This window comes from Triturus cristatus, chromosome 2_1 (assembly GCF_964204655.1).
Source record: "Triturus cristatus chromosome 2_1, aTriCri1.1, whole genome shotgun sequence".
Taxonomy (NCBI): Eukaryota; Metazoa; Chordata; class Amphibia; order Caudata; family Salamandridae; genus Triturus; species Triturus cristatus.
Window position 1 is genome coordinate 4,022,640 of NC_140581.1, and position 17,384 is coordinate 4,040,023.

General features: G+C 44.0%; 1 protein-coding gene across 6 annotated transcripts in view; it reads left to right on the top strand.

The window, feature by feature from the left end:
- LOC146863586 (uncharacterized) overlaps positions 1-15,439 on the top strand; it is a 192,509-nt gene extending 177,070 nt beyond the window's left edge. For all 6 annotated transcript variants that reach the window (XM_085627535.1, XM_085627529.1, XM_085627539.1 and 3 more), the window contains one exon: positions 11,615-15,439. In XM_085627535.1, coding sequence (XP_085483661.1) covers positions 11,615-13,686 — 2,072 coding nt within the window. In that variant the 3' untranslated portion in view covers positions 13,687-15,439. The remainder of the gene's footprint in view (positions 1-11,614) is intronic.
- The last annotated feature ends 1,945 nt before the right edge of the window (positions 15,440-17,384 follow it).

Genomic DNA, 17,384 nt, shown 5'->3' on the forward strand with positions numbered 1-17,384 from the left:
CCTCTCCGACTCCTTCCGTTTCTGGTTCGGAATCTCAGGCAAACATCACTCACACTGATTCTAGTAACCCCCACATGGGCTCGTCAACTTTGGTTCACCACGCTGTTAGAACCATCAATGGTTTCACATCAAAAGCTGCATCTCAGCTCCAGCCTCCTCACACAGAGCCATGGAGAAATCAGGCACCTAAACCCAAAGAAGCTCAATTTAGCGATTTGGCTCCTGAAATCATAGAGTTTGGATATTTCAATCTGTCAGTAGACTGTTTGCATATCCTAAAAGAAGCAAAAAAGCCTACCACCAGAGCTTGTTATGCAGCAAAATGGAAATGTTTTGTTGTCTATTTTGATAACAACAAAATGAATCCTTTAGATGCTTCTCTTCAAAACATTATTTGTTACCTTCTGCATCTTGTGAGAAAGTGCCATCTTTCTTGCATGGTATGCCCCCACTTTTTTCTGAATTGCTGATGTTCTTTGACTGAGTGTGCCCTGGGCTCCTGCCAATCAGGTGCCCAGGGCCTGTGTTCTTTCCCTAAAACTGCATTGAGGCCTAAACCCAATTGGCATCTCTGGCCACAGGTAAGCCCCTGGTAAATGATACCCTAGGTACCCAGGGCACTGCGACCAGAGAAGACCACTAAGGGCTGGAGCACTTATTGTGCCACCCTTGGGGGCCCTGTACCCTGACACCCACAGACTGCCTTTGCAGGCTGAGTGTCTTGGTGCAGAACTAAACAGAGTCAACATGGCACACATCCCTGTGTGCCATGCCCACAAACACTGCCCTGGCATACCTCAGTCACCCCTCTAGCTGGGTGCACTATGCCCTGTGCCCCTACAATACCCAGGGCCATTCCTGGGCACTAAGTGCAGTGATGCCATTAAGAGTATATGGTGCTGGGAGATCGCCATCACAAACTCCACAGCACCATAATGGCTACACTGAAGACTGAGGAGTTTGGTATCAAACTTCTCAGCACATTTAACCCACACTGATGCCAGTGTGGGATTTAATGTAAAATGCATGACAGAGGGAAACTTAGAGTTGCCCCCTGAATCTAACCTACAATCCACGTCTGGTCTGTGGGGCTGCCTAGGCTGCCACACAGTAGACATGTTGCTGGACCCCTGGGTAGAGAGCCATCCGCTCTCCTGGGCCTACAACAATGCACGTCCTGGGAGAGGTGCTAGGTCTCCTCCCCCTGGATGGGCAGGGGAAGCTTCAAAGGCATACCGCCTTTGTGAGCTTCTCCAGGCCACTTGCGGGACTGGGCAACTGGCCCCCAACAGTTCTGACTCCCACTCTGGCGGGAAACCCTAAGTGAGGAAAGGGGGTGTGCCAGCCTTTGCCATCACCACCCCTCAGGTGGGAGAGGCGAGGTGAAGCATAACTCCGGGCCCTGGCCATCTTGAGGATGGGGAGCGCTGCCCAATCAGAGATAGGCTCCTGCCCCCATCCCACAGGAGAGGAGCAGGATAGGGGGTGTACTCTCCCCAGGACAGGGACCCATTGGTCCCTGCCCTTGCCCTACCTGTAACACCCCTAAATTTAGTATTTAGGGGCACCCTGAACCTTCCTTCCTCAGATCCCGATTTGAAAACAAGGAAGAAGACCAAGAAGAAGAAGACCTGCCGTGCAGCTGCTAACAAGAGGACAACACCAACTGACTTGGCCCCCAGTCCTACAGGCCTGTCGACCCTCGAACCTGCTCCTGCTAAATCCCGGCGTCTACTCTGGACAGCAACCTCAAACCCCGGAGGACCTGCCTACCTCGAACCTCTTAAAGACTGGGACTCCCATGAGAAGTGGTTCTGCTCAAACAGCAACACCCCTGGTGCCAGCCAGGAACCGCGAATCCAGCGCACACTGCACCCGCCGAGACCGGCCTGAGTGAACAAAGAACCTGAGGACGTCCCCCTGGCGATTGTGACCTGAAATCCAGTGCCCAAGGACCCTCCTCGACGACCCAGACGACGCCTGCAGCCGCACAACCAGGGACCCCTCCAACCGCAACCAGCTGAGGGTAAGATTTCCCGACATCCAAAGACACCCCGGCGCCCCACGGCCCCCTGTGCACAACTCCCGGGTGTCTACCTATCCTCCAAGATCCCAACTTACCTCTCAAAGTGGTGGTTGCACCAGAAGAATCTCCATCCCCGAGCCTGCAGCCTTTGTTCACCTTCCAGCTTTCCCATTGGATAACACTGAGCGCCCTAAGGCTCAAAAGCACCCTGCACCCAGCCGCCCGAGTGCCCCTGGGAGTGCAACCTCTGTCCTAATCTACTTCCCCATTTGCCCTGAGCAAGTGACCAGGAGCCCAGCTCCCACAGCCACGTGGCCTGCTTGCCAGCTGCCACCAACCGCAGGCCCCCTGCCACCCATAGGCTAACATTGGGCCTAACTCTCTCTGCACTTGGCTGCCCCTGTGCCGCTGAGGGTGAAACAATTGTACCTACCTGACCCTGGGAGACCCCTGAGTCTATGCCCAGAACCTTAACTCTGCCAGTCGAGTACTTGCCCAAAAGCCAATAACTCACTTTTCTTCCATAGGGTAACATTGACTGGTTTCACTTGGAAATTCTTCTAAGTGTGGAGTTTTGAAACTTTAAAATATTCATCTAAAATCAGCCGAACAACGAATTCCGATTTACTCACCTGTGATCAGGAGAGACCTCAGTGCTGCATCTTTGAGCCCAGTACTGACCCTGAAAATTGATCCTAACCGTACTTACCAGTAACTTGAATTTCCTTCCATAGGATATCATTGTCTGCTTTTTTATGCTGAAAAAGTTTGTGTCGATTTTTGAAACTTACAAATATTAGTTAAAAATCGCCTGTATGACATAATCGAATTCTTTCAATTGTTTGCAGGAGATGCAGCAGTGCTGGATCCAGGATCCAACACTGAGTAAGAAAAAGTAACAATATCACTACTTACCTGTTAAGTGAATTTCCTCCCATAGGATAACATTGGTGATTCTATGTGAAAAAGTTTCTAAGTGTCAACTTTTAAAATACAATAATATTCCTTAAAAATCACTACTGTAACCAAAACGCTTTTACTCAACTGTTTACAGGAGATGTCCCAGGAAAAATCTAGGATCCAGTCCTGTGGTTAGAAAAGTAATCCATAAAGTAATTAATTGCATTTAACTAGAAATTCCCATTCAGCTCAATGTTGCATTGTGTTTGAAATTGTGTTGCCTCTTGCAACAACTGTAACTACTGTACTTAAAACGTCTATTGCCTATTTGAAAAGTATTTAACTAAAGTAATTCATTCTGAGAAAGTATATTTTGATACCTATGTTGGTTCTAAACTATATCTTTTGATACAAACCATTGGCCTAGAGTTCAGTTCTTGAGTGTGTGAGACCATTTGCTGACTGAGTGTGTACAACAAATGCTTTACACTGTCCTCTGATTCTGCCTTACTGCTCGACCAAGCTACCACTTTAGAGAGTAAGGTTATATCTAACTTTAGCCTCTGCCATACCTCTGGGGACTGTGGACTCTGTACACACTGTACCTTACTTTGGTCCAGTATATACAGAGACACTTTCTTACACATCTACAACAATCTAGTCTAGCGTACACATCTATTCGATTGCACCTTGCAGTAGTCACTGCATATTTGCTAAACAGACAGCATTTATCTTCGTTAAAAATTCCTGTGATTTAAGCCTTCATGGAAGGCTTAACAAGAGTCATTCGACCCAGAATACCTCCGGCACCGGTGTAGAATCTCAACATTGTACTTACAAGACTCATGGGTCCACCCTTTGAGCCTTTACACAAATGTCCTTTGCAGTTCCTTTCATTTGCCTTCTTCATTTCAATCAACTTCACTAAGGAGAGTTGGTGAGCTACAGGCATTAACTTTAGAAGAACCCTTCTTTCATCTGCATAAAGATAGGGCAGCTCTTCACACCATTCCTAAATTTCTCCCTAAAATCGTTTCTGCTTTTCACATTAACAAATCCGTTGAGTTACCTGTGTTCTTCCCTCAACCGGATTCGGTAGCAGAAAGAGCTCTTCACAAACTTGATGTCAGAAGAGCGTTATTGTATTATATTGATAGGGCAAAGGACATAGCAACTTTTTGTTGCATTTGCTCCACCCCACAAAGGCAATCCTATCTCTAAATTAGGCATTTTCAGATGGATTGTTAAATGCATCCAAACCTGCTATGCTAAAGCTAAAAGAACTTTCTACCTCCTGTGCGCCTTCCACTCGCAAAATAGGGGCATCTATGGCCTTTTTAGGTGACATTCCTATTGCTTATATCTGTAAAGCAGCAACGTGGTCCACACCACACATTTACTAAACACTATTGTGTGGATGTGTTAGCACGCCAACCAGCCAATGTAGGACAAGCAGTGCTAAAGACACTTTTCCATTCAACTGCAACATCTACTGGTTAGCCACCGCTTTGGAAGAACACTGATATATATTCTGTGCAAAGCATGTGTATCTACAACACACATGCCTCAAACGGATTGTGACTTACCCAGTAAGCATCTGTTCTTGGCATGTAGAGCTGTAGATTCACATGCGCAGTCCCACCTCCCCCCACAGTTGTAGTTGTTGCAGTTCTCTTTATTTATATCACATACGCATGGACATCTCTTTACTACACTCACTCCATTCTCACCCTCTTGCGGGAGAACAATCTAACAATGGAGTCGATGCCCATGCGCACTATCACCGAAAGGAGGAGTCACCTTACCTCGTGACTCCAAAGACGACTTCAAAGAAAAACAACTTACAAACATCCGAAACCAACACTAGACGAAAGGAGTATGCAAAGCATGTGAATCTACAGCTTTACATGCCAAGAACAGATGCTTACTGGGTAAGTAACATAATCCTTCTAACCCCGCGGAAAGACAAGCTTACCCTGTCACAAGTTGCAAGTCAATCCTTTCCAGAAGAACCTGCTTGTAGGGGTACCATTTTATCAAGATTTACCAACTCAGATACTAATCAAAGATGCTTCTCTCGAAGGGATGGGGTGCTCATATGGGCTCCCTTCAGACCTAGGGAATTTGGTTGAACAAGGAAAAGATGTATCATATCGGTATGCGGAGATTGAGAGCAGTTCATCTGACTCTAAAGTCCTTTTTCCCATCTTTAAAAACAAACTCTCCTCGTTCAAACCAACAACACAACATCTATACTTTACCTGAATAAATAGAGAAGGACTCACTCTCGTCCCTTTTCTCTCAAAGCCCAAGCCATTTGGAAATGGTTAATAGCCAGGAATTTAACCAAAACGGCCAGTGATCTCCCAGGGGTCAAAATACCCAACGCAGACTGTCAAAATTTCCACAAAAATCACAACTGGATCCTAAACGTCGAGGTCTTGCAAGACATTTTTTAGAAATGGGATTACCCTCATATAGGCTTGTTTGCAGAAGCAAACAACAAAAAATGGCAGGATTACGCATCCAGGTTCATCCAACCAGGGTCAAAGGGGAATCCCTTTCGATAAATGAATCAGGGAAATTTCTGTTTGCATTTCCCCAATTCCTCTCATACCAACAATAATTGTCAAACTGTGCAAGTCCGGATCCAGAATGATCTTAATAGCCCCAGAATGGCTTTGTCAGTGGTGGTTCACAGATCTTTTACATCTGTCAGAGAGACCACACAAGAAATTGCCGTGCAGACAGGATCACCTGGACAAGTTCGTAGGACAGATATTACATCCCAACCTTTTCTTCCCTCCCTGAACTTGACTGCATGGCTCCTGGATTCCTCCAACATGGACATTTAGGCCTTTCTAAAGAATGCATGGGCATTTTAAGAGAGGCTAAAAAACCTTCCACTAGAAGATCATATACTTTCAAATAGAAAAAGTTTCATTTATGGTGTAAACAAAATAATCATAAACTGATTTTGTGTCAAAAGGATGTGGTCATTCCGTATCTTCGCCATTTACCTAAATTTGGACTGCTGTTTTCTTCCAATATGGTACATCTTGTGGCCATTACGGCCTGTACAGCCTGTAGGGAATCTCCTTCATAGAAGTCTTTCTTCAAAATTACAGTGGTCAAAGACTTTTTGCAAGGCCTCAAAAGGTGTCCCTTCAAATTAGGTCACCCTCTCCTCCGTGGGAACTTAGTATTGTCCTTGCCAAACAGATGGGTACCCCATTTGAACCGATACTTAAGCCCTCTTTGCAGCATCTCACATGGAAAGCAGCTTTCTTGTTGCTATCACTTCGGCTCGTAGGGTAATTGAAACTCAAGCTCTATGTTCTGACGAGTCGTACACATTCTTTCATTCCAATAGAGTGGTGATAAGAACTACTTTCATCCCTAACCCTGCAACTCCGACTGAAAGGTCATTACACATTCTTGATGTTATAAGAGTGCTGACGTTTTACCTGAATAAAACCAAAGTTATAAGGAAATCGGATCAACTTTGTGTTAAGTATGGTCTTTTGCATTCTCTAAACAAACTATTTCCAGTTGGATAGTTTCTTGTAAACTCCTTTCTTACCAGCCAGCTAAAAAAATCCTTACGACCGAGGGCAGATTCTACAAGCGGAAAAGCTGCGGCTGCAGCTCTATAAAAGAGTGTAACTGTTTCTGAAATTTTTTAAAGCTGCTACCTGGAAATCTGCTCAAACCTTTACTGGCTGGTTCTTTTTCCCTGAGTTTTATATAGCGTGAACTTGACCTGAAGGTATCCGGTATCAGATTGCTTTATGAGCACCAGTTGCTTACATAAGGACACATTCATTTTTGAGAGATTAAGTGATTTGCCCAGAATCACAGGATGTTGAGCGTTGTTGCCAAGGCCTGAACCTTGTTCCCCAGATTCGAGGGAGACCTCGTTCTCTAGCTCACTTCGCCACCCCAGTTCAGACCCAGCCATATGCAAATCAGTCTTTACCCTGTTCCTCATGGGAACAGTCCAGCCCGAACTGCCAAGCCAGGTCTTTCCTGGACCAGAAACAAGTGAGCTAAAGTATGATGATGGATCCAACCCAGATCTGTGACTGGGGGTGAGTGTCTGAAAAGATTCAGTGCTTCGTCCATCATCTCCTTGTGATTGCTTTGTTTGCACTAAGTTGGCAGGGTATGCCCAGACGTGGGTTCCTTGCTCACTTTGCCACTAGATTTAAGCTAGCCTGGCTGATGAAGGGTGTTACCCCGAAACCGGTCCCATGATGCTTGTTTCCAGTTAAGGGAAGACCTGGCTTGGCAGTTCGGGCTAGACTGTTCCCATGAGGCACAGGGTCAAGACTGATTTTTATATAGCTGGGTCTGAACTGAGGTGACGAAGTGAGCTAAAGAATGATGATGGATTCAACCCAGATCTGTGACTGGGGGTGAGTGTTTGAAAAAATTCAGCTCCCTGTCCATCATCTCCTTGTGTTTGCTGTATTGATGAGGATCCCCTGGAAGAGAAGGATAAGTTACTTACCTGTAATCCCTCCCACCTATTACCGCCCTCAACAAATTCTATACCCAGGATTCCTAATTTCCGTAAAAGTGATTTCACCTGTCACCTGTCACCTGTGAGGCATGATGGGATACAAGGGTACTGCGAGGTTCTTAAAGACACTGTGCCAATTTTTTCTGTAATTCTTTGAATGGCAGCCTATTTCTTAATAAGTGCTCACATTTCCTTTCCGTTTTAACTAAAGGTTTGTGAAACTTTTTTTATAGTCATTGTGTATTAATGACATTATTTCTTGAATTGTGACAGTTGAAAACTCAGTGTAATCTGGCCATTTTTAGCTTTTGGCTGCAGAGCTACATATAATCATGAAAGAAAACAAAGGTTTTGCAGCGTGAATATTTCTGGATTCACTATGCTGTGCATTATTCCACCATCTAGTGGTTGGGTCCGGAATTTTAGTCTTTTTTTTTTTTTCGTGGCCCAGGTGGGCGTCGACATTCCACCATTTGGTGTCTTTTGTGACGTCTGCGTGCTTCCGGCAGAAGCTCCCACCTTTGGTCGCCATCTTCAGATTCTTTATTCTGCCGTTGGGTCTGGATCGTTGCCGAGAAGTTCCAGAGTTTTGGAAGAGGAATTCAAGCAAAATCGAAGATATTTGACGAAGTGTCAAGTTTTCAACTTAACCGGACTACAGGTCAGGTATCCGGAGCGACGAGGAAGAAGTTACGAACAAACCTCGACGGAGAATCCGCTTGCAGGGGGCTCCCTGAGTGCGGGTATGGACAAAACACCATTCAAGTTTTGCACCAATTGCCACCACAAGTACGCAAGAGAAGAACCAGCATCCAGTCTGCAACCTCTGCTTGCCGCTTGAACACAGAAGCGAAGACTGCAACGCCTACTCGGCGTTTACACCCAAGACCCTCAGAGTAAGGGAGAAACAGAGAAGGGCGAACCACAACATGCAGGAGCAGGGGCCACCTCCATCACTACGAGACCTGGGCCTCTACAGTGGAGAAGAGGACAACATCGCAGAAGGGCCTGAGGACTGCACGGTCGTCGAGGTCCATAAGGAAACGTCAAAGGAGGTAAGGGAGTCGTCGACCCCAAAACACCCAAGCGACGCTCGAAAGAGTGAAGCAAAAGCCCTGAGCAACACTCGTAGGGGTGAAGCCAAGTCCTCAAAAGGAGCTCTGCCGTCGAAACATTCGACAAAAGCAACAGCCTCCAGAGACAGACAGCTGAGCGGATCCTTCGAAAAGGACTCCCAATCGGCAAAAAGCCTCAAAGACATCGAAGGTTGCCCTCGAGAAGGATACCTCAGCGCCGAGAAAAGAGGGACTGACATTGACGTCGACGTCCTCGAAGAGAAGCACTCCACTGGGACAAGAGGACTACTCTTTCGAGGGAGAGGGCGACTATCTGCAATCCTACAGGGACTCGACATCCTCGGAGGCACAAGACGTGGAATGGCAAGATCTCGACGCTGAATCGCCGGAAGAAGGCGTAGCCACTTACCCTTCCAGCCCTTCGCCACCAGACAACATAGGGATCTACAACATGGTCGGTCAGAAGGCTGCACAGACTTATGGAGTGAAAATGGAGGAGGAGAAGCCCAAGGCATGTTTTCTCCTGGAAACTCTACTGCCTCAACAGACCAGAAGCCAATTCCTGCCCATGCTCACCAGTGTGCTGGACCAGTGAAGAGAGGCCTTTAAGGAGCCAGCAGTATGCAAGGCTGTGACACCTAGAACAGAGAAAAAATACACACCTTCACAGGAACCTGCATACATCCAGGGGTCAGTGCCAGCCGACTCCATAAATGCAGCAACGGCTAGGAAAAGGGCGAATACCAAATACCAGACCACCTCCAGACAAGGAGAGTAGGAGGGTGGATCTCACAGAGAGAAAGGTGGAGAGAAATGCGGCAATACAGTGGCGCATTGCAAATTCCAATGCTCCGCTCAATAGGCACACATACCAACACTGGGATGAAGTGGGGCAACTCCTAAAGCACCTACCAGATCAGTACCAATAAAGAGCTGCTCACCTGGTAGAGGAAGGAAAGAACTTGGCGAACGCATGCCTAAAATCGACACTGGATGCTGCAGAAACATCTTGCAGGCTAATGATGATAGGGGTGACTGAGAGAAGACCCGCTTGGCTGAGAATTTCAGGATTCAAGCCGGAGGTACAAAGCAACATCTTAAATACACCCTTCAAGGGAGAGCAATTGTTCGGCACACCAGTGAACGACAAGTTGACACAGCTCAAGAAGGTCAACGAAACAGCAAGGGCTATTGGTGCGCTGCAGTTCAGGGGGATGAGAAGAGGCACACCCGCAAGGAGACCTAGTGGTAGAAGTGGAGGAAATGTGCCGACCACATCGCACCAAACGTTCCAGCAATGCTACCAAGGGAACTACCAAGGACAGCCGCAGCAGGGTCAGCAGCAGCAGAACTGGCAGTATCAACCCCGGGGACAGTCCTTTCGAGGGCGCGGAAACGGACGAGGACAGACACAGAGGGGAGAACAACAGCCTTCAACCAAGTGACTCCGCCAGGCATCAGGCCCCCACCCTAGCAACACCTCAGGGTGGGCGGACAAACAAAAAGAAAAGATGCACCCAAACGTTCAACGACAAACAGTACCTGGAACACTCAACACCAGTAGGGGGGGAGAATAAGAGACTTCATCCAGGAATGGAGGAAGGTCACATCAGACAAATGGATCCTAAACATCATACAATACGGATACTGTATAGAGTTAGAAAGACAACCTCCAAACAGAAAACCAAGAAGAAAGGCACACTCAGCAAAGGAGCTCTCGCTCTTGCAACTGGAGGCACAGGAATTGCTCAGCAAGGAGGCAATGGAAGTGGTACCAAGAATACCATTGCACGATGGATCGCACAAACCATACAACTATCCCACAAACAAGCTGGGCAACAGGGGCAGCTCATGCAACGAGGAAGAAAGGAGCAACAATTGTGTTTCTAGCTAACGCACCAATTCACGACATTTGCCAAGCTGCAACATGGTCTTCAGTGCACACGTTCACCAAGCACTACAGTGTGGATATCCAAATGAACAAAGAAGCGCAAGTGGGACAGAAGGTCTTACAACACATTTTTAGCAACCAGTGCTCATCTTCCACCCAGCCACCACAATAAGGACAAACCGCTACAAAGTCTATGCACAGCATAGTGAATCCAGAAAGATTCACGCTGCAAAACGTATAGTTTCTTACCTGTGTAGTTTTGCAGCTTGAAGCTGGTAATAGGTGGGAGGGAAACCACCCTCCTCCGCCAGAAAGATGAGACGGGAGGAAGGGGATTAAAAATTGGACAATACTTAGGAAACGAGAGGAAAAACAATAACACAAGAAAAGAAAAAAGAATCCACGGGATCAGTGTCCCGCATCACAAAATGGCGCCCAGAACTTTTCCTCTCATTGTTGTGGCCAGTGTGTGTGAATGTATTCTCCTGATTTCGACGTGTTGCCCTCAAGCTGTCATATCGTCGGCTGTGCTCATGTTTAGCGCTACGCCGCACGCTGACATTGTAATCCAAAGAAACTGCTTCCTTTCAGTCAAGAATGCCACGGCACTCTTGTATGAGGATTCCCCTGGAAGAGACATAGGATTAGAGGTAAGCATGGTTTCCTTACCTGCAAATTCCTCACCACTCTCCCAAACTCTTTTCTCACCTCTCCCTGTTCTGAGAAATGGTCGCACAGCCATCACATACATATGGTTTTAGGTTACATTCTTAAACGGCATAGCCACTGATCAAAATACTGTAGGCCGTGTCTTCCTGTACGGGCTCTAAACAAAAGAATGAGGAACTGACGTCGGGGCACAAGTTTGGCGCTATATGGCTCCAATGATGTCATGTCCTGGTATGTGCCTGATGCCGGAATGGAGCCAAACTCCACCTAATGGTGTAGGAAAGCTGTTGGAAAGTTTTTGCATCCTGTCTGGCACCTTAGAATATTCAAAAAGTGAGTAATCCGCAGGTAGGTAAAGCATTCACCAGAAAGATCATTGTCTAGGGTAAGTAACTTGTTCAACATTACTTTCTCTGTGAACCACTAGTAGAGAGCACAGCTTTATGAATTACAAGTTGGTATGTCTGCTGCTTCTATATTTCATTTTTTTATCAAATTAATTTGTGTCTTAATTTTGTTTTAATCAGAGATGAATACCTTGAAAAAGTACAAGAGAAAAATTGAAGAGTGTACTGACAAACTGCAACCACGAAGAGCAAGAGCAGTCAAAAAAGAAGTCTCGTATTCAGAGAAAGATGAGGATGATATCTGGATCTCAGGCAAAGATGAAGAGTTTAAACATAGACCTAAAAGACCCAAAAAGATGCAGAACAACACTGCAAGAAAATACTCCACTGCACGCAAATTTAAAAAGCCTGCTAGAAAATCCAAGTCGTCCAAAAGAATTCCAAGAACAAAATCGGGAGTGAAAAAGTACCCATGCCCAGACTGTAGGATCGTCTTTTTTCAGAAATCCAACCTAATCAAGCACAAGGTATTCCACAAGGAGGCAGACCTGCCAGGTGTAAAGGAAAAACCTCTTCGTAAGAATTCAAATGCCAGTGTAAACAGAAAAGTAAGCAAACCAAAAACAAGACGACAAGAAGACAAGAAGAAGCATTACAATGAGAGGAAAAGTGCAAGTAAACATCCGCAAACAACTCAAGGAAAGAAACCACACCCATGCGATGAATGTGAAAGGTCTTTCAATGCTTATGAAATGTTGCTTCAACACAAGAGGGTTCATGGAAGCGAGAAAGCTTTCATGCACATGGACGGGAAGAAAGGTATGAAAAAGCATCATCAGAAAACCCCAGAAAAGAAGCCACACCCGTGTGATGAATGTGAAAAGTCTTTCAATGCGTATGAAATGTTGCTTCAGCATAAGAGAGTTCATGCAAATGAAAAAGCTTCCAAGTGGAATGATGAGAAGAAAAATGTTAGCAAACCCAAAAGTGATAGCAAAACTAAAGTGGGGAAGAAAGCCTCAGAAAAGAAACCTTACCCTTGTAGTGATTGTGATCTGTCTTTTTATTCTGCTCCATTGCTGCTTCAACACCAGAAGGCTCACACAAAAGAAAAACATTCCATGCAAAGTGATGAGAAGAAAGGTGATAGTAAACTGATGGGTGAGACAAAAGCCTCCGAAAAGAAACCTTACCCATGTAGTGAGTGTGATCTGTCTTTTAATTCTTCTTTGGTACTGCTTCAACACCTGAACGTACATACAAAAGAAAAAGTTTCCACCAGGATTGATGAAAAGAAAAGTGTTGGTACACCCAAGGTTGAGACAAAAGCCTTAGACAAGAAACCTTACCCTTGTAGTGATTGTGATCTGTCTTTTAATTCTGCTCCATTGCTGCTTCAACACCAGAAGACGCACACAGAAGAAACACGTTCCATGCAAAGTGATGAGAAGAAAGGTGATAGTAAACTGATGGGTGAGACAAAAGCCTCTGAAAAGAAACCTTACCCATGTAGTGAGTGTGATCTGTCTTTTAATTCTTCTTTGGTACTGCTTCAACACCTGAACGTTCATACAAAAGAAAAAGCTTCCACCAGGATTGATGAAAAGAAAAGTGTTGGTACACCCAAGGTTGAGACAAAAGCCTCAGACAAGAAACCTTACCCTTGTAGTGATTGTGATCTGTCTTTTAATTCTGCTCCATTGCTGCTTCAACACCAGAAGGCTCACATAAAAGAAACACGTTCCATGCAAAGTGATGAGAAGAAAGGTGATAGTAAACTGATGGGTGAGACAAAAGCCTCTGAAAAGAAACCTTACCCATGTAGTGAGTGTGATCTGTCTTTTAATTCTTCTTTGGTACTGCTTCAACACCTGAACGTTCATACAAAAGAAAACGTTTCCACCAGGATTGATGAAAAGAAAAGTGTTGGTACACCCAAGGTTGAGACAAAAGCACCAGAAAAGAAACCTTACCCTTGCACCGAATGTGAAATGTCTTTTAATGCTTCAGCAATATTGCTTCTACACCAGAAAGTCCATGCAAATGGAAAAGACTCCATACATCATGACGAAAAGAATACTGTGCATGAACTTGACAACCTAGTCACAGACAAAACGTCGACATGCTGTGAAAGCGAGAATTGTTTCCATGATTCTTCAGCACCTCAACAACTGAAGACTGACACCAGCTTAAACGCATCAATATGTTCAGATGAGAATATTTACAGATGGGAGTGGTTGTTTAATTGGTAGCACATCTATTCTCTTTGTGCATTCAATATAAGTATCCAAATATTTGTGCCCCTTGAGTTTAAGATGACTGCACCCCACTACCTAAGGTGCCAAAAGACCGAAGCCGAAATGGACCCAGTGAAAACGTAAAACGTATATAAACCTCGGCACTCTTGCTCAATTTTATATTAATTCATACAGTTGTTTGAACAAATCAATTTAAAGTAGCAGCAGGACATCAATTTTGTTCTTGCCGTATCAATTTAATATGAATATATAACGGAGTCTTGAGAAGACAAGTGATGAAAGCGAAAAGTCTTTGACCCCTTCTTCAATGCAACTCCAACAGCAGAAGCTCCCCACAAGTGCAAAAACGTGCACGTGTAATGTCTGTGGGAAATCTTTTAGCAAATCCTCACTGATGATCATACACAGACGAGTACACTCGGGATACTTTGCATGTAATGAATGTGGGAAGAGTTTCAGCGCATTATTAAGCTTGAAGGTACACCAAATAAAACACAAACGTTTAAAATCATATTCCTGCAATGAATGTGGGAAGACCTTCAAAATACCCTCATACTTAAAGCTCCATCAGTGGATACACACCTTGGAGAAATGGAGAGACAAACGGGGGTCTGGCTCCAGGAGACAGGGTCTGAAAAAACCCAAGTTTGGTAAAAAATCCCTGAAGGGGATCGGATTGTCTCCAGTGTCTTCTATAAACAACCTGCCCAATCCACAGACGTGCTGCCTTTATGAAAGTGACACCATATAGTCCCCATAAGTGAGCTGTGTTTTGTCATCAAAGGTCATACGAAAGACTTCTCTGCGCCAGTAAGTGTGGAAATAAAATAATTTGTATAGTTGGATTCATCCTGGAGAAAAAGCAAAAAACTGCAAAAGAAGCCAATGGCATACAATAAATACAAGAGTTTTTAATAGCCGGAGGTAAAGGTAGAAAGTTCTCTCCTGGTGGAGCAGCTTTTATGCTACGAAAGTGGCAGCAAGCAAGAGAGGGTATTGCTGATCATGGTCCCCAAGTATGCAATAAACTTAAATGAGATTCGCAGTCCAGCAGTAAAGTACTAAACGGCACCGAAAAATAACACTTGCTGCAAGAGATAAAATAGTATACAAGAACTGGTCCATCACATTCAAAGTTCTTCTGACTGCAGAATCTGACCAGGTGTCTTCTGATGACCTCTCAGTGGAAACCGAGCAAGGATTCTTGATAGAAGGAAGGCAAAAGCTGTGTCATCTTCACGCCAATTATTTGAGCAATGCTTGGATCAGTCTTTTGGCTTCTAGCTATAATCCTTTGCCCAAAATTAATCACATCTGTACATAAATAAGTGTGTGTTTGTTTGTGTGTGTGTGTGTGTATATATATATATATATATATATATATATATATATATATAAATCTCAGTATGCATGAAAGTGAAATTTTGTAGAGAAATAATCTTTTTATGACCTAATACAAGAAATCGCTTTGTAGAGTTGAACATGAACTGATTGTTTTACTTAAGACCATGTATTTGAGAGGTTTTTACCACTGGTGTTCACCTTCTGAGAAGTAATATTTTACAAGTAATTGGCTCAAGGGTGCTGAGTTTTCAGTTAACAAATGTATGTTAACATATGTAAAGCTGCAGACTATGCGAGTCCAATGTGGACAGGGAGCAAGCCATCCAAACTTGTCTGGTTGTTTCTTGCCTTTGGTCAAGTTCTATGTTTCTCTGAAAACCAATAAAAGTGAATTTGATAAATATTCTATTGCAAGTTGTATGTTGATGCCAAGCTTGACATTGGGAGAATGAGCCATTGGTGTTGTGTTGTGATCATTAAAACTATGAACGTTTTGCTTACCAAACAGCAGCCATGCTGACTGCGCCTCTACCTCTGGTAAGTTCACCATCTCCTGAGACTCTGGGGTCACCCACCACCAAGACCTCATCAGACTTGAGATGAAAAAGTATCAGGCCTTCTCCATCAATGCTCCCAGGATCTGGAATGGCATCCCTATACTGATCCGAACTGCTCCAACCGTGCTTTAATTTAGGAAAGATCTGAAGATTCACATCCTTAACACTGCATCATGATGAAGTAACAGTCCACCTTTGCTGTTAGAGCGCTACTAGTCAGATGACTTGGTGACTATATATGTGCCTCTGACCCTGTACAGTACTATGCTGCCTGTCAGCGAATTTCTTAATTTGTAGATACCGTATATATATATATATATTCACAGAAAAAACCATAGGTTTCAGGCACGTTATAGTTAGGAATTAGCATTTGAAAAACCTCAGAAATTCACAGAAAAAAACATAGGTTTCAGGGGTGTTATAGTTAGCTGGACTTTTCACTTGTACAAAACCATTGAAATTCCCCCGTTATAGTTAGTTCAGCTAACTATAACTCGCGCGCCCGCAATGCACTGCTGATGACGTCACATATTACATCACTCATGACATGGTCAGTGATATCACTCATGACATCACTGATGACATCTCAAATGACATCACTGATGACATCACTGATGACATCATCCAGTGAATGTCTGTTTTTCTGAAAATTAAATATGTTTTATATATGTATATCTCAAGGTCGATGAAAGAATAAATGGGTATATAAGTGTCTAACTGGATGATTTGTTTTTGAAAAATTGATTGTGTAACTGACTGATTAAGTATATCATAGTGAATACCTGGCTTAGTGAGTAATGTTTAAATATGTAAATATCTGTATCAGTCTCCCACTTTGTGTATAAGTGGCTGCATGGGTTGGTGAGTAGCTACATGGGTGTCTATATAGGTTATTAGTTGGTTTTTTGAGTATCAGTCTGAGTGTCTGCATGGTTCGGTGGGGGGTATTACGTAGTGCATAGGTGCATGAATGAGTGACTCACTGTTTGTATGTGTTGAAGACAGCATGTGTGCAGGACTGTATGGGTGGATGAGTGTGTTAGTGTGTTAGTGAGTGAATGACTGTCTCAATAGTGTCTTTATGAGTAACTACATATGTTTTAAACTAGTATATGTGACTATTGGTGTATATAAGTGAGTATATGTGAGAGTGAGGGATTGAAAGAGTTCCTGTATGAATAAGTATGTGTTTCTATAAGTGATTGTTTAAAAGACTAAGTATGTGTAAGTTTCTGTAGAAGTAAGTGTGGTGGTGTGTGTATAACTGTATATGCAAGTAAATGTATGTTTGATTCTTTATTAGCATGAGTGACTATCTGTGTGAGTAACTCTATGGATGAGTGGCATTGTGTAACAGGATGTATAGGTGTATGAGTACATATGATGTGTGAGTACATGTATGAGTGACTGTATAGGACTGTTGGTGAATGAGTGAATGTGTATGTGGATCTTAGAATTACTGAAGAGGTTGTTGTAACTGGTATTGGTATGTCCATTGTTTTGAAAATTTTAGTCTCTATTTTTGAATGTGTGTATCAAAGGTTATATTAGGGTGAGAGGAGGTCTGCCACTCTATCACAAGGATGATGTCATCAGTGATGTCATGAGTGATGTCATTTGAGATGTCATCAGTGATGTCATGAGTGATGTCACTGACCATGTCATGAGTGATGTAATATGTGACGTCATCAGCAGTGCATTGCGGGCGCGCGAGTTATAGTTAGCTGAACTAACTATAACGGGGGAATTTCAATGGTTTTGTACAAGTGAAAAGTCCAGCTAACTATAACA